Raw genomic sequence first — 21,122 nt, 5'->3', positions numbered from 1 at the left:
TTTGTTATTGAAATATTTTTGTAATCGAAATATTTTTGTTATCGAAATATTTTTGTTATCGAAATATTTTTGTTATCGGAATATTTTTGTTATCGGAATATTTTTGTTATCGGAATATTTTTGTTATCGAAATATTTTTGTTATCGAAATATTTTTGTTATCGAAATATTTTTGTTATTGAAATATTTTTGTTATCGAAATATTTTTGTTATCGAAATATTTTTGTTATCGAAATATTTTTGTTATCGAAATATTTTTGTTATCGAAATATTTTTGTTATCGAAATATTTTTGTTATTGAAATATTTTTGTTATCGAAATATTTTTGTTATTGAAATATTTTTGTTATCGAAATATTTTTGTTATCGAAATATTTTTGTTATTGAAATATTTTTGTTATTGAAATATTTTTGTTATCGAAATATTTTTGTTATCGAAATATTTTTGTTATCGAAATATTTTTGTTATTGAAATATTTTTGTTATCGAAATATTTTTGTTATTGAAATATTTTTGTTATCGAAATATTTTTGTTATCGAAATATTTTTGTTATCGAAATATTTTTTTATCGAAATATTTTTGTTATTGAAATATTTTTGTTATTGAAATATTTTTTGTTATCGAAATATTTTTGTTATTGAAATATTTTTGTTATTGAAATATTTTTGTTATCGAAATATTTTTGTTATCGAAATATTTTTGTTATCGAAATATTTTTGTTATTGAAATATTTTTGTTATCGAAATATTTTTGTCATCGAAATATTTTTGTTATCGAAATATTTTTGTTATCGAAATATTTTTGTTATCGAAATATTTTTGTTATTGAAATATTTTTGTTATTGAAATATTTTTGTTATCGAAATATTTTTGTTAACGAAATATTTTTGTTATCGAAATATTTTTGTTATTGAAATATTTTTGTTATCGAAATATTTTTGTCATTGAAATATTTTTGTTATCGAAATATTTTTGTTATTGAAATATTTTTGTTATCGAAATATTTTTGTTATCGAAATATTTTTGTTATTGAAATATTTTTGTTATTGAAATATTTTTGTTATTGAAATATTTTTGTTATCGAAATATTTTTGTTATCGAAATATTTTTTTATCGAAATATTTTTGTTATCGAAATATTTTTGTTATCGAAATATTTTTGTTATCGAAATATTTTTGTTATTGAAATATTTTTGTTATCGAAATATTTTTGTCATCGAAATATTTTTGTTATCGAAATATTTTTGTTATCGAAATATTTTTGTTATCGAAATATTTTTGTTATTGAAATATTTTTGTTATTGAAATATTTTTGTTATCGAAATATTTTTGTTATCGAAATATTTTTGTTATCGAAATATTTTTGTTATCGAAATATTTCTACTAACCAAACACTGACAGTCGCCCACAATCGCTACCCGGAATCTGGGAACAACTTGCATAACAAAATAAAAAGAATTTTTTTTTTTTTTAAAGAAATGCTAAAATAATACGTACTTGAACATTTCCAGAAACCAAGAATAATGATTATTAATATTAATAACAGAAATATAAATCCAATCAGTGGCGGAATGTAATTCTCACTGCAAAATAAACAAAAATAATAAACACGTAAGATAGAATACATAGTTTTTAAAAATACACAGTTTTTTTTTTAAATACATAGATTTTTAAAATTTTATGAAAGAACAAAAAACAAACACAAAACAAAAAAGGTTTGAAACATCACCAATATACACATAGTTTATTTAATGGTAAAAATAACTCGAGAAATTGTTTATGTTTTGACGAAGAATTGTTGATGGAAACCTTGATGCTTCCTGATGCAAACAGATATGGCAGGTAGGTTGCCATAAAGTTGCTGCTTCGTTGAATGATCTTGCCAAGATATATTTAATACTGTTCATAGCATACGAATGTACGTGCTGTCTAGCTTTCTTTCCCATCTTTTGATGAGTGTCCAGATTGTAGCACCGTATACAAGGACAGACTCCACCACTGCTCTGAAGAACTGCTTTTTCAGTTTGTCATTTAGCCTTGAAGTCCATACTAACCGCAGCTTATCTAATGCAATCCATGATTTTGGGATGCAAATTTCGGTATCTGTCTCCGTGGAACCTAGGTTGATGCCCAGCTTCGTAAACTCAGGACGAAAATTGAATGTCAGAGAAATTATAACAGGAACTGAAGTGCATTGTATGTGGCAGATACCTTTTATCAAAAGATGGTTTTGTAAATCATCTGAAATCACACAAAGACAGGAACAACAGCCTTATGAGGAGGCTTTTACAGCAATCCAGCAATGCTAAGTTGTTATAATTGTGGTCTAATCTGCAAATCTAAAAGTGGCCTGACACGACATTCGAGAATTCACAATATTATCATGCGATCACCTTTACAAGAAGGAAAGTTTTTATGTCATATGTGTGTACTTTCATGTAGGACTAAAGCTGGGTTAAAAAGTCACCTACGTGCACACAGACACACAACCCTTAACTGACTAAACTTCACACAACCGTTAACTGACTGAACTAACCTTCTGTCAAGAAATGGCAATCATCATATGTATATATATATGTGTGTGTGTGTGTGTGTGTGTGTGTGTGTGTGTGTGTGTGTGTGTAACCGTTTTATACCTGAAGGTACACAGACGATCGCTATCCTTCAGGGAAAAACAAAATCGATTTTGTCCCTTTCAGTTCTTAGACGGACTTTCAAAATTACATTCCTGGGGTGTTGCAGGAGCACATAAACATCTTTTTCTAAATGTAATTAACAAGTCTAATAATTTGGTAGTAAAATTGACTCCAGAATATGCAGCATAATTCAGAGAAATTTGACACATTGTATATATATTGCATATAGAAAAAATATAAATACCGCTAATTTAATGATAGAGTCCTGACTATAAGTTGTGAAAAATTTGTAAACTCGGTTTTATGTGCGCTGATGAGCTTGCTCAGTTGTGCAAAATTATAATTGATTAACTATTATATACTTACTAGCTGCCTGCCCGGCGTTGCCCGGTTGTACAATAAATACACATATTTATGCAGATTGCTATGTATCATTTTATAGAATCAATCCTCTACGGAATAATTTGATAAGTGGACTAACTTGTAAAAAATATTTAAAAATTGAATAATAATGATAATGTCGTTCATCAAATTCCGTCTGTGTTTGTTTACGATATCATGTCAGCTGATATTTGGGCTTCACGATGAATGCCTTGGAAAAGTCACTTCTGATTAATGTTTAGTTTTAAAATATACAAACGAAGAAATGATTTGCAGCGATATTAAATGGTACCTCTTTTATATATTTTTTATTGTAAATTGAACTCATTAATAAGAAAAAATTACAATAAAATAGTGAGGTACACTGGACCTTGAATAGGGGATCATTCGAACTGTAGTCAAATGCTCTACCACTAAGGTATATCTCCAGATTTTAATAAATCTGGGGGGGGGGGGTAAAAAAAAATGATTTGCTGACATTTTATTATTTCCCTTGGTCGGTGTAACGTAAAAGATCCCCATGTAAAAACGATTTTTTTTTTATCTATATAAGAGAGAAAACCTATTTTTAAGATCAGACTTTTTTCGATTTTCGCTACTGAGATTTTATTATCTCCCTTGGCCAGCGTAATTTACATATTCCCCTGTAAAAATTTTTTTTTTTTACCTATGAGAAATAAAAAGTACTTTTTAAAATCAGATTTTTTCGATTTTCGATACTTATCAGATGAATTTCTGTACAAAACCTATCTAAGAACACTGCCAGATATATAAATTAGCTTTGTGTGAAATTTGAAAAAGATAGGCTCAGCCGTTTCGGAACCTTTGAGGAAACTCACACACACATGCACACAAAGTGGATTTTATATAATTGTAGAGATACGCTAACAGGAAACAAAGATATTATAAGCCAAAATTCATGTAAATTGATTAAGTAGTTTTTTTGTTTGTTTTATTAACAAAGAAAATAAAATTTTACAAATAAATCATGTTGTTTTCATTGTGTCAGGTAAACGCCGAGCAACGTCGAGTATAAGGCATTTATTCAGTTATCTGCCTCTCTGTTTATCTAATTGTCTATCTGTAAAGGGAGGACAGAAATAAAAATGGCGGCTGTGGTTTTTGTAAGATTATTGAGCGATGACGTCAGGCCTCACGTGACTGTTTTTCTGGCCGCCGATTGGCTGATGACAAACGCTTGGACAATAAAAGGAGTATGTTCAGAAGATCGATGACAGTGTGTATCAACTGCATCAGTGTGATTAGAAGTTCGACGTGTGTGTTAATCAACTGCCGTAGTTGCGAAACGAATTCACTATCTAGTGGAGTAAACAACACAGATTGAATTGTGGAACGTATGCAAACGGAGACTGGATCTGACGTGTTATGTGTCACGTGTTCTGGTTTGCGCAAGCAAAGTTGTTGGTTTCGAGACGCCAAAGAGACAAGGTGGCTTAAACAAGTCTCTCCAAAAGAGAGCAACCATGAAATCCAAGCCAAAGATAGTCATTTATTCCAGTTCTGCTGTGACGAAATGCCTGGGAGAGAATAAAGAATATATAAAAACATACAGCATTTTGTGTCTGTCTTGCATGTTTTTATAACAAAATCCAGCTCCCCAATACGTTGGCGAATCCCCCTCCCCAGGAGGAGCAGTAGAAACAGGTATGTCGTCATGTTCGTATATTCTATGTTCTGACACACACACTTTAATAATTGTGTTACGCTGTGTGTGTATGAATACGTTTCATAACGACGTGGGGTTTATATTTTATTCAGGTACGCGTAAATGTGTGTATGTATATACATCGTATTATTTAGTTGATCGTTTAGTGGGTATATTTTAACATTTATGCAAAAAGTTCTAACAGGAAACGATTAACATGGACGTATAGAAACAATTGTAGAAAACAGTTCCCTGCATCATAGAGAGACCATCTCCCTCTTTGAGTTGTCCGTTCTCTCTGATGTCCAGCTAACGACTGACTAGAATCTCCTCAAATCTACATCTCATTACGTGTCTCAGACCAACAGCTGATGTAACCTCCGTCTAGTTATTTGTTTATGCAAACCAAAAATCATATTTACATCTATTTTCGATTTTCATATCGATTTGTAGCGATAATATTTCCTGCCAATCACTTTTTCCCAATCTAATTGTTTATTTTTCTAATCTCAATAATTGATCCAGTGATCCACTGTCACTCGAATCAATTAATAATAATAATAATAATAATAATAATAATAATAATAATAATAATGTTTTAACCTTTGGCCCTGCTTGCCACAGTTAACACAGATACTACGCTATGACCACAGCCAAAGGGTCACAGCATTACAATTGGCCATGATGAAATAAATACGAGGGAGACAACTCAATTCGATATATGTAGAACAAGATCAATCTAATAATGGTTACAGTTTAGTATTAACATCGCTACAAATTGTTTGTTTTTTTTATTCAAAAAAATTACTTGATTATTTATATGAGTTTTGGAATATGACATCTTCGTTCCGTGACAAATGCATACATCATAAAGTTTTTTTCTGTACTTTTTAAAGTGTAATTCCAAATAAGCACCATTAATTTTCCCCGTGAGTGTGTTGGTGATGGTGGAGAGGGGGTCAACTTTTACTTACGAAGAATTTTGTTCAATTTGAACTTGAACGCTTGGACATTCAGAACATCGTTTCTGATTAGGGCAGCGCACGGCTTTCTGGTTGATTTGCTTGTCATCAAGAACCAATCCCGATTTCTTCGACCAATGTCCGATCTGTAAAATAAATAATAAATCAATCAATAATAAATCAATAAATAATAAATCAATAAATAATAAATCAATAAATAATAAAACAATAAATAATAAATCAATAAATAATAAAACAATAAATAATAAATCAATAAATAATAAAACAATAAATAATAAAACAATAAATAATAAATTAATAAATAATAAATCAATAAATAATAAAACAATAAATAATAAATCAATAAATAATAAATCAATAAATAATAAAACAATAAATAATAAATCAATAAATAATAAATCAATAAATAATAAATCAATAAATAATAAAACAATAAATAATAAATTAATAAATAATAAAACAATAAATAATAAAACAATAAATAATAAATCAATAAATAATAAATCAATAAATAATAAAACAATAAATAATAAAACAATAAATAATAAAACAATAAATAATAAATCAATAAATAATAAAACAATAAATAATAAAACAATAAATAATAAATTAATAAATAATAAATCAATAAATAATAAATGAATAAATAATAAAACAATGAATAATAAAACAATAAATAATAAATCAATAAATAATAAAACAATAAATAATAAATCAATAAATAATAAATCAATAAATAATAAAACAATAAATAATAAAACAATAAATAATAAATCAATAAATAATAAATCAATAAATAATAAATCAATAAATAATAAATCAATAAATAATAAATCAATAAATAATAAATCAATAAATAATAAATCAATACATAATAAAACAATGAATAATAAATCAATAAATAATAAAACAATGAATAATAAAACAATGAATAATAAAACAATAAATAATAAATCAATAAATAATAAATCAATAAATAATAAAACAATAAATAATAAAACAATAAATAATAAAACAATAAATAATAAATCAATAAATAATAAAACAATAAATAATACAACAATAAATAATAAAACAATAAATAATAAATCAATAAATAATAAATCAATAAATAATAAAACAATAAATAATAAAACAATAAATAATAAAACAATAAATAATAAATCAATAAATAATAAAACAATAAATAATAAAACAATAAATAATAAATCAATAAATAATAAATCAATAAATAATAAATCAATAAATAATAAAACAATAAATAATAAAACAATAAATAATAAAACAATAAATAATAAAACAATAAATAATAAATCAATAAATAATAAATCAATAAATAATAAAACAATAAATAATAAAACAATAAATAATAAAACAATAAATAATAAAACAATAAATAATAAAACAATAAATAATAAAACAATAAATAATAAATCAATAAATAATAAATCAATAAATAATAAAACAATAAATAATAAAACAATAAATAATAAAACAATAAATAATAAATCAATAAATAATAAATCAATAAATAATAAAACAATAAATAATAAAACAATAAATAATAAAACAATAAATAATAAATCAATAAATAATAAATCAATAAATAATAAATCAATAAATAATAAAACAATAAATAATAAAACAATAAATAATAAATCAATAAATAATAAATCAATAAATAATAAATCAATAAATAATAAAACAATAAATAATAAAACAATAAATAATAAAACAATAAATAATAAAACAATAAATAATAAATCAATAAATAATAAATCAATAAATAATAAAACAATAAATAATAAAACAATAAATAATAAAACAATAAATAATAAAACAATAAATAATAAATCAATAAATAATAAATCAATAAATAATAAATCAATAAATAATAAAACAATATATAATAAAACAATAAATAATAAAACAATAAATAATAAATCAATAAATAATAAATCAATAAATAATAAAACAATAAATAATAAAACAATAAATAATAAATCAATAAATAATAAATCAATAAATAACAAATCAATAAATAATAAATCAATAAATAATAAATCAATAAATAATAAATCAATAAATAATAAATCAATACATAATAAAACAATGAATAATAAATCAATAAATAATAAAACAATGAATAATAAAACAATGAATAATAAAACAATAAATAATAAATCAATAAATAATAAATCAATAAATAATAAAACAATAAATAATAAAACAATAAATAATAAAACAATAAATAATAAATCAATAAATAATAAATCAATAAATAATAAAACAATAAATAATAAAACAATAAATAATAAAACAATAAATAATAAAACAATAAATAATAAAACAATAAATAATAAATCAATAAATAATAAAACAATAAATAATAAAACAATAAATAATAAATCAATAAATAATAAATCAATAAATAATAAATCAATAAATAATAAAACAATAAATAATAAAACAATAAATAATAAAACAATAAATAATAAAACAATAAATAATAAATCAATAAATAATAAAACAATAAATAATAAAACAATAAATAATAAAACAATAAATAATAAATCAATAAATAATAAAACAATAAATAATAAATCAATAAATAATAAATCAATAAATAATAAATCAATAAATAATAAATCAATCAATAAAAAATCAATAAATAATAAATCAATAAATAATAAATCAATACATAATAAAACAATAAATAATAAAACAATAAATAATCAATCAATAAATAATAAATCAATAAATAATAAAACAATAAATAATAAAACAATAAATAATAAATCAATAAATAATAAATCAATAAATAATAAAACAATAAATAATAAAACAATAAATAATAAATCAATAAATAATAAATCAATAAATAATAAATCAATAAATAATAAATCAATGAATAATAAATCAATAAATAATAAATCAATAAATAATAAATCAATAAATAATAAATCAATAAATAATAAATCAATAAATAATAAATCAATAAATAATAAAACAATAAATAATAAAACAATAAATAATAAATCAATAAATAATAAATCAATAAATAATAAATCAATAAATAATAAAACAATAAATAATAAAACAATAAAAAATAAATCAATAAATAATAAATCAATAAATAATAAAACAATAAATAATAAATCAATAAATAATAAATCAATAAATAATAAATCAATAAATAATAAATCAATAAATAATAAAACAATAAATAATAAATCAATAAACATTAAATCAATAAATAATAAAACAATAAATAATAAAACAATAAATAATAAATCCATAAATAATAAAACAATAAATAATAAAACAATAAATAATAAATCAATAAATAATAAATCAATAAATAATAAAACAATAAATAATAAATCAATAAATAATAAATCAATAAATAATAAAACAATAAATAATAAAACAATAAATAATAAATCAATAAATAATAAAACAATAAATAATAAAACAATAAATAATAAATCAATAAATAATAAATCAATAAATAATAAAACAATAAATAATAAAACAATAAATAATAAATCAATAAATAATAAATCAATAAATAATAAAACAATAAATAATAAAACAATAAATAATAAATCAATAAATAATAAATCAATAAATAATAAAACAATAAATAATAAAACAATAAATAATAAATCAATAAATAATAAATCAATAAATAATAAATCAATAAATAATAAATCAATAAATAATAAATCAATAAATAATAAATCAATAAATAATAAAACAATAAATAATAAAACAATAAATAATAAATCAATAAATAATAAATCAATAAATAATAAAACAATAAATAATAAAACAATAAATAATAAAACAATAAATAATAAAACAATAAATAATAAATCAATAAATAATAAATCAATAAATAATAAAACAATAAATAATAAATCAATAAATAATAAATCAGTAAATAATAAAACAATAAATAATAAAACAATAAATAATAAAACAATAAATAATAAATCAATAAATAATAAATCAATAAATAATAAATCAATAAATAATAAAACAATGAATAATAAAACAATAAATAATAAATCAATGAATAATTAATCAATAAATAATAAATCAGTAAATAATAAATCAATAAATAATAAATCAATAAATAATAAATCAATAAATAATAAAACAATGAATAATAAAACAATAAATAATAAAACAATAAATAATAAATCAATAAATAATAAATCAATAAATAATAAAACAATAAATAATAAATCAATAAATAATAAATCAATAAATAATAAATCAATAAATAATAAATCAATAAATAATAAATCAATAAATAATAAAACAATAAATATTAAATCAATAAATAATAAATCAATAAATAATAAATCAATAAATAATAAATCAATAAATAATAAATCAATAAATAATAAAACAATAAATAATAAATCAATAAATAATAAATCAATAAATAATAAATCAATAAATAATAAATCAATAAATAATAAAACAATGAATAATAAAACAATAAATAATAAATCAATGAATAATTAATCAATAAATAATAAATCAATAAATATTAAATCAATAAATAATAAATCAATAAATAATAAATCAATAAATAATAAAACAATGAATAATAAAACAATAAATAATAAAACAATAAATAATAAATCAATAAATAATAAATCAATAAATAATAAATCAATAAATAATAAAACAATAAATAATAAATCAATAAATAATAAATCAATAAATAATAAATCAATAAATAATAAATCAATAAATAATAAATCAATAAATAATAAAACAATAAATAATAAATCAATAAATAATAAATCAATAAATAATAAATCAATAAATAATAAATCAATAAATAATAAATCAATAAATAATAAATCAATAAATAATAAATCAATAAATAATAAATCAATAAATAATAAAACAATAAATAATAAATCAATAAATAATAAATCAATAAATAATAAATCAATAAATAATAAAACAATAAATAATAAATCAATAAATAATAAATCAATAAATAATAAATCAATAAATAATAAATCAATAAATAATAAATCAATAAATAATAAAACAATAAATAATAAATCAATAAATAATAAATCAATAAATAATAAAACATTAAATAATAAAACAATAAATAATAAAACAATAAATAATAAATCAATAAATAATAAATCAATAAATAATAAATCAATAAATAATAAAACAATGAATAATAAAACAATAAATAATAAATCAACAAATAATAAAACAATAAATAATAAATCAATAAATAATAAAACAATAAATAATAAATCAATAAATAATAAATCAATAAATAATAAATCAATAAATAATAAATCAATAAATAATAAAACAATAAATAATAAATCAATAAATAATAAATCAATAAATAATAAAACAATAAATAATAAATCAATAAATAATAAAACAATAAATAATAAATCAATAAATAATAAATCAATAAATAATAAATCAATAAATAATAAATCAATAAATAATAAATCAATAAATAATAAAACAATAAATAATAAATCAATAAATAATAAATCAATAAATAATAAAACAATAAACATTAAAACAATAAAAAATAAAACAATAAATAATAAATCAATAAATAATAAATCAATAAATAATAAATCAATAAATAATAAATCAATAAATAATAAAACAATAAATAATAAAACAATAAATAATAAATCAATAAATAATTAATCAATAAATAATAAATCAATAAATAATAAATCAATAAATAATAAATCAATAAATAATAAATCAATAAATAATAAAACAATAAATAATAAAACAATAAATAATAAAACAATAAATAATAAATCAATAAATAATAAAACAATAAATAATAAAACAATAAATAAAAAAACAATAAATAATAAAACAATAAATAATAAATCAATAAATAATAAATCAATAAATAATAAAACTATAAATAATAAATCAATAAATAATAAATCAGTAAATAATAAAACAATAAATAATAAAACAATAAATAATAAATCAATAAATAATAAATCAATAAATAATAAATCAATAAAAAATAAATCAATAAATAATAAAACAATGAATAATAAAACAATAAATAATAAATCAATAAAAAATAAATCAATAAATAATAAATCAATAAATAATAAAACAATGAATAATAAATCAATAAATAATAAATCAATAAAAAATAAATCAATAAATAATAAATCAATAAATAATAAATCAATAAAAAATAAATCAATAAATAATAAATCAATAAATAATAAATCAATAAATAATAAAACAATAAATAATAAATCAATAAATAATAAATCAATAAATAATAAAACAATAAATAATAAATCAATAAATAATAAATCAATAAATAATAAAAAAATAAATAATAAATCAATAAATAATAAATCAATAAATAATAAATAAATAAATAATAAATCAATAAATAATAAATCAATAAATTATAAATCAATAAATAATAAAACAATAAATAATAAATCAATAAATAATAAATCAATAAATAATAAATCAATAAATAATAAATCAATAAATAATAAAACAATGAATAATAAAACAATAAATAATAAATCAATGAATAATTAATCAATAAATAATAAATCAATAAATAATAAATCAATAAATAATAAATCAATAAATAATAAATCAATAAATAATAAAACAATGAATAATAAATCAATAAATAATAAATCAATGAATAATAAATCAATAAATAATAAATCAATAAATAATAAATCAATAAATAATAAAACAATAAATAATAAATCAATAAATAATAAATCAATAAATAATAAATCAATAAATAATAAATCAATAAATAATAAATCAATAAATAATAAATCAATAAATAATAAATCAATAAATAATAAATCAATAAATAATAAATCAATAAATAATAAAACAATAAATAATAAATCAATAAATAATAAAACAATAAATAATAAATCAATAAATAATAAATCAATAAATAATAAAACAATAAATAATAAATCAATAAATAATAAATCAATAAATAATAAATCAATAAATAATAAATCAATAAATAATAAAACAATGAATAATAAATAAATAAATAATAAATCAATAAATAATAAATCAATAAATAATAAATCAATAAATATTAAATCAATAAATAATAAATCAATGAATAATAAAACAATAAATAATAAATCAATAAATAATAAAACAATAAATAATAAATCAATAAATAATAAATCAATAAATAATAAAACAATGAATAATAAATCAATAAATAATAAAACAATGAATAATAAAACAATGAATAATAAATCAATAAATAATAAAACAATGAATAATAAATCAATAAATAATAAATCAATAAATAATAAAACAATAAATAAAAAATCAATAAATAATAAAACAATAAATAATAAATCAATAAATAATAAAACAATAAATAATAACTCAATAAATAATAAATCAATAAATAATAAAACAATAAATAATAAAACAATAAATAATAAAACAATGAATAATAAATCAATAAATAATAAATCAATAAATAATAAATCAATGAATAATAAATCAATAAATAATAAATCAATAGATAATAAATCAATAAATAATAAATCAAAATATAATAAATCAATAAATAATAAAACAATAAATAATAAAACAATAAATAATAAATCAATAAATAATAAATCAATGAATAATAAATCAATAAATAATAAATCAATAAATAATAAAACAATAAATAATAAAACAATAAATAATAAATCAATAAATAATAAAACAATAATAAAACAATAAATAATAAATCAATAAATAATAAATCAAGAAATAATAAATCAATGAATAATAAAACAATAAATAATAAAACAATAAATAATAAATCAATAAATAATAAATCAATAAATAATAAAACAATGAATAATAAATCAATAAATAATAAAACAATAAATAATAAATCAATAAATAATAAATCAATAAATAATAAAACAATAAATAATAAAACAATAAATAATAAATCAATAAATAATAAATCAATAAATAATAAATCAATAAATAATAAATCAATAAATAATAAATCAATAAATAATAAAACAATAAATAATAGATCAATAAATAATAAATCAATAAATAATAAATCAATAAATAATAAAACAATAAATAATAAATCAATAAATAATAAAACAATAAATAATAACTCAATAAATAATAAATCAATAAATAATAAAACAATAATAATAAATCAATAAATAATAAATCAATAAATAATAAATCAATAAAAAATAAATCAATAAATAATAAATCAATAAATAATAAATCAATAAATAATAAAACAATAAATAATAAATCAATAAATAATAAATCAATAAATAATAAATCAATAAATAATAAATCAATAAATAATAAATCAATAAATAATAAATCAATAAATAATAAATCAATAAAAAATAAATCAATAAATAATAAATCAATAAATAATAAATCAATAAATAATAAATCAATAAATAATAAATCAATAAAAAATAAATCAATAAATAATAAATCAATAAATAATAAAACAATGAATAATAAATCAATAAATAATAAATCAATAAAAAATAAATCAATAAATAATAAATCAATAAATAATAAATCAATAAAAAATAAATCAATAAATAATAAAACAATAAATAATAAAACAATAAATAATAAATCAATAAATAATAAATCAATAAATAATAAATCAATAAATAATAAATCAATAAATAATAAATCAATAAATAATAAAACAATGAATAATAAATCAATAAATAATAAATCAATAAATAATAAATCAATAAATAATAAATCAATGAATAATAAATCATTAAATAATAAATCAATAAATAATAAAACAACAAATAATAAAACAATGAATTATAAAACAATGAAACATAAATAAATCAATAAATAATAAATCAATAAATAATAAATCAATAAATAATAAAACAATGAATAATAAATCAATAAATAATAAATCAATAAATAATAAAACAATAAATAATAAATTAATAAATAATAAAACAATAAATAATAAATCAATAAATAATAAAACAATGAATAATAAATCAATAAATAATAAATCAATGAATAATAAATCAATAAATAATAAATCAATAAATAATAAAACAATAAATAATAAATCAAGAAATAATAAATCATTAAATAATAAAACAATAAATAATAAATTAATAAATAATAAATCAATAAATAATAAATTAATAAATAATAAATCAATAAATAATAAATCAATAAATAATAAATCAATAAATAATAAAACAATGAATAATAAATCAATAAATAATAAATCAATAAATAATAAAACAATAAATAATAAATTAATAAATAATAAAACAATAAATAATAAATCAATAAATAATAAATCAATAAATAATAAAACAATGAATAATAAATCAATAAATAATAAATCAATAAATAATAAAACAATAAATAATAAATCAATAAATAATAAATCAATAAATAATAAAACAATAAATAATAAATCAATAAATAATAAATCAATAAATAATAAATCAATAAATAATAAATCAATAAATAATAAATCAATAAATAATAAATCAATAAATAATAAATCAATAAATAATAAATCAATAAATAACAAAAACAATAAATAATAAATCAATAAATAATAAATCAATAAATAATAAATCAATAAATAATAAATCAATAAATAATAAAACAATAAATAATAAATCAATAAATAATAAATCAATAAATAATAAATCAATAAATAATAAATCAATAAATAATAAATCAATAAATAATAAAACAATAAATAATAAATCAATAAATAATAAATCAATAAATAATAAAACATTAAATAATAAAACAATAAATAATAAAACAATAAATAATAAATCAATAAATAATAAATCAATAAATAATAAATCAATAAATAATAAAACAATGAATAATAAAACAATAAATAATAAATCAACAAATAATAAAACAATAAATAATAAATCAATAAATAATAAAACAATAAATAATAAATCAATAAATAATAAATCAATAAATAATAAATCAATAAATAATAAATCAATAAATAATAAAACAATAAATAATAAATCAATAAATAATAAATCAATAAATAATAAAACAATAAATAATAAATCAATAAATAATAAAACAATAAATAATAAATCAATAAATAATAAATCAATAAATAATAAATCAATAAATAATAAATCAATAAATAATAAATCAATAAATAATAAAACAATAAATAATAAATCAATAAACATTAAATCAATAAATAATAAAACAATAAACATTAAAACAATAAAAAATAAAACAATAAATAATAAATCAATAAATAATAAATCAATAAATAATAAATCAATAAATAATAAATCAATAAATAATAAAACAATAAATAACAAAACAATAAATAATAAATCAATAAATAATAAATCAATAAATAATAAATCAATAAATAATAAATCAATAAATAATAAATCAATAAATAATAAATCAATAAATAATAAAACAATAAATAATAAAACAATAAATAATAAAACAATAAATAATAAATCAATAAATAATAAAACAATAAATAATAAAACAATAAATAATAAAACAATAAATAATAAAACAATAAATAATAAATCAATAAATAATAAATCAATAAATAATAAAACTATAAATAATAAATCAATAAATAATAAATCAGTAAATAATAAAACAATAAATAATAAAACAATAAATAATAAATCAATAAATAATAAATCAATAAATAATAAATCAATAAAAAATAAATCAATAAATAATAAAACAATGAATAATAAAACAATAAATAATAAATCAATAAAAAATAAATCAATAAATAATAAATCAATAAATAATAAAACAATGAATAATAAATCAATAAATAATAAATCAATAAAAAATAAATCAATAAATAATAAATCAATAAATAATAAATCAATAAAAAATAAATCAATAAACAATAAATCAATAAATAATAAATCAATAAATAATAAAACAATAAATAATAAATCAATAAATAATAAATCAATAAATAATAAAACAATAAATAATAAATCAATAAATAATAAATCAATAAATAATAAAAAAATAAATAATAAATCAATAAATAATAAATCAATAAATAATAAATCAATAAATAATAAATCAATAAATAATAAATCAATAAATAATAAATCAATAAATAATAAATCAATAAATAATAAAACAATAAATAATAAATCAATAAATAATAAATCAATAAATAATAAATCAATAAATAATAAATCAATAAATAATAAAACAATGAATAATAAAACAATAAATAATAAATCAATGAATAATTAATCAATAAATAATAAATCAATAAATAATAAATCAATAAATAATAAATCAATAAATAATAAATCAATAAATAATAAAACAATGAATAATAAATCAATAAATAATAAATCAATGAATAATAAATCAATAAATAATAAATCAATAAATAATAAATCAATAAATAATAAATCAATAAATAATAAATCAATAAATAATAAATCAATAAATAATAAATCAATAAATAATAAATCAATAAATAATAAATCAATAAATAATAAAACAATAAATAATAAATCAATAAATAATAAATCAGTAAATAATAAATCAATAAATAATAAATCAATAAATAATAAATCAATAAATAATAAATCAATAAATAATAAATCAATAAATAATAAAACAATAAATAATAAATCAATAAATAATAAATCAATAAATAATAAATCAATAAATAATAAATCAATAAATAATAAAACAATAAATAATAAATCAATAAATAATAAATCAATAAATAATAAATCAATAAATAATAAATCAATAAATAATAAATCAATAAATAATAAAACAATAAATAATATCTCAATAAATAATAAATCAATAAATAATAAAACATTAAATAATAAAACAATAAATAATAAAACAATAAATAATAAATCAATAAATAATAAATCAATAAATAATAAATCAATAAATAATAAAACAATGAATAATAAAACAATAAATAATAAATCAACAAATAATAAAACAATAAATAATAAATCAATAAATAATAAAACAATAAATAATAAATCAATAAATAATAAATCAATAAATAATAAATCAATAAATAATAAATCAATAAATAATAAAACAATAAATAATAAATCAATAAATAATAAAACAATAAATAATAAATCAATAAATAATAAATCAATAAATAATAAAACAATAAATAATAAATCAATAAATAATAAATCAATAAATAATAAATCAATAAATAATAAATCAATAAATAATAAAACAATGAATAATAAATCAATAAATAATAAATCAATAAATAATAAATCAATAAATAATAAATCAATAAATATTAAATCAATAAATAATAAATCAATGAATAATAAAACAATAAATAATAAATCAATAAATAATAAAACAATAAATAATAAATCAATAAATAATAAATCAATAAATAATAAAACAATGAATAATAAATCAATAAATAATAAAACAATGAATAATAAAACAATGAATAATAAATCAATAAATAATAAAACAATGAATAATAAATCAATAAATAATAAATCAATAAATAATAAAACAATAAATAAAAAATCAATAAATAATAAAACAATAAATAATAAATCAATAAATAATAAAACAATAAATAATAACTCAATAAATAATAAATCAATAAATAATAAAACAATAAATAATAAAACAATAAATAATAAAACAATGAATAATAAATCAATAAATAATAAATCAATAAATAATAAATCAATGAATAATAAATCAATAAATAATAAATCAATAGATAATAAATCAATAAATAATAAATCAAAATATAATAAATCAATAAATAATAAAACAATAAATAATAAAACAATAAATAATAAATCAATAAATAATAAATCAATGAATAATAAATCAATAAATAATAAATCAATAAATAATAAAACAATAAATAATAAAACAATAAATAATAAATCAATAAATAATAAAACAATAATAAAACAATAAATAATAAATCAATAAATAATAAATCAAGAAATAATAAATCAATGAATAATAAAACAATAAATAATAAAACAATAAATAATAAATCAATAAATAATAAATCAATAAATAATAAAACAATGAATAATAAATCAATAAATAATAAAACAATAAATAATAAATCAATAAATAATAAATCAATAAATAATAAAACAATAAATAATAAAACAATAAATAATAAATCAATAAATAATAAATCAATAAATAATAAATCAATAAATAATAAATCAATAAATAATAAATCAATAAATAATAAAACAATAAATAATAGATCAATAAATAATAAATCAATAAATAATAAATCAATAAATAATAAAACAATAAATAATAAATCAATAAATAATAAAACAATAAATAATAACTCAATAAATAATAAATCAATAAATAATAAAACAATAATAATAAATCAATAAATAATAAATCAATAAATAATAAATCAATAAAAAATAAATCAATAAATAATAAATCAATAAATAATAAATCAATAAATAATAAAACAATAAATAATAAATCAATAAATAATAAATCAATAAATAATAAATCAATAAATAATAAATCAATAAATAATAAATCAATAAATAATAAATCAATAAATAATAAATCAATAAAAAATAAATCAATAAATAATAAATCAATAAATAATAAATCAATAAATAATAAATCAATAAATAATAAATCAATAAAAAATAAATCAATAAATAATAAATCAATAAATAATAAAACAATGAATAATAAATCAATAAATAATAAATCAATAAAAAATAAATCAATAAATAATAAATCAATAAATAATAAATCAATAAAAAATAAATCAATAAATAATAAAACAATAAATAATAAAACAATAAATAATAAATCAATAAATAATAAAACAATGAATAATAAATCAATAAATAATAAATCAATAAATAATAAATCAATAAATAATAAAACAATGAATAATAAATCAATAAATAATAAATCAATAAATAATAAATCAATAAATAATAAATCAAGAAATAATAAATCATTAAATAATAAAACAATAAATAATAAATTAATAAATAATAAATCAATAAATAATAAATTAATAAATAATAAATCAATAAATAATAAATCAATAAATAATAAATCAATAAATAATAAAACAATGAATAATAAATCAATAAATAATAAATCAATAAATAATAAAACAATAAATAATAAATTAATAAATAATAAAACAATAAATAATAAATCAATAAATAATAAATCAATAAATAATAAAACAATGAATAATAAATCAATAAATAATAAATCAATGAATAATACATCAATAAATAATAAATCAATAAATAATAAAACAATAAATAATAAATCAATAAATAATAAATCATTAAATAATAAAACAATAAATAATAAATTAATAAATAATAAATCAATAAATAATAAATTAATAAATAATAAATCAATAAATAATAAATCAATAAATAATAAATCAATAAATAATAAATTAATAAATAATAAATCAATGAATAATAAATCAATAAATAATAAAACAATAAATAATAAATCAATAAATAATAAATCAATAAATAATAAATTAATAAATAATAAATTAATAAATAATAAATTAATAAATAATAAATCAATAAATAATAAATCAATAAATAATAAATTAATAAATAATAAATCAATAAATAATAAATCAATAAATAATAAATCAATAAATAATAAATTAATAAATAATAAATCAATGAATAATAAATCAATGAATAATAAAACAATGAATAATAAATCAATAAATAATAAATCAATAAATAATAAATTAATAAATAATAAAACAATAAATAATAAATCAATAAATAATAAAACAATAAATAATAAAACAATAAATAATAAATTAATAAATAATAAAACAATAAATAATACATTAATAAATAATAAATCAATAAATAATAAATCAATAAATAATAAATCAATAAATAATAAATCATTAAATAATAAATCAATGAATAATAAATCAATAAATAATAAAACAATAAATAATAAAACAATAAATAATAAAACAATGAATAATAAATCAATAAATAATAAATCAATAAATAATAAATCAATGAATAATAAATCAATAAATAATAAATCAATAGATAATAAATCAATAAATAATAAATCAATAAATAATAAATCAATAAATAATAAAACAATAAATAATAAAACAATAAATAATAAATCAATAAATAATAAAACAATAATAAAACAATAAATAATAAATCAATAAATAATAAATCAAGAAATAATAAATCAATGAATAATAAAACAATAAATAATAAAACAATAAATAATAAATCAATAAATAATAAATCAATAAATAATAAAACAATGAATAATAAATCAATAAATAATAAAACAATAAAT

At 13.6% G+C, this 21,122-nt stretch overlaps 1 protein-coding gene across 1 annotated transcript in view; it reads right to left on the bottom strand.

Annotated features, from left to right (window-relative positions):
* Nucleotides 1-21,122, bottom strand: part of LOC145259103 (uncharacterized) — a 185,365-nt gene that overhangs the window by 12,393 nt on the left and 151,850 nt on the right. Inside the window, exons 7-8 of the mRNA XM_080116758.1 lie at nucleotides 5,655-5,788; nucleotides 1,495-1,580 (exon numbers count right to left, since the gene is read on the bottom strand). Coding sequence (XP_079972884.1) covers nucleotides 1,495-1,580; nucleotides 5,655-5,788 — 220 coding nt within the window. The remainder of the gene's footprint in view (nucleotides 1-1,494; nucleotides 1,581-5,654; nucleotides 5,789-21,122) is intronic.

The sequence above is a fragment of the Euprymna scolopes genome, chromosome 34, assembly GCF_053919585.1.
Source record: "Euprymna scolopes isolate OS-2025 chromosome 34, ASM5391958v1, whole genome shotgun sequence".
NCBI lineage: Eukaryota > Metazoa > Mollusca > Cephalopoda > Sepiida > Sepiolidae > Euprymna > Euprymna scolopes.
The sequence above is the reverse complement of the archived record's forward strand: the minus strand, read 5'-3'. Positions and strand labels throughout refer to the sequence as shown.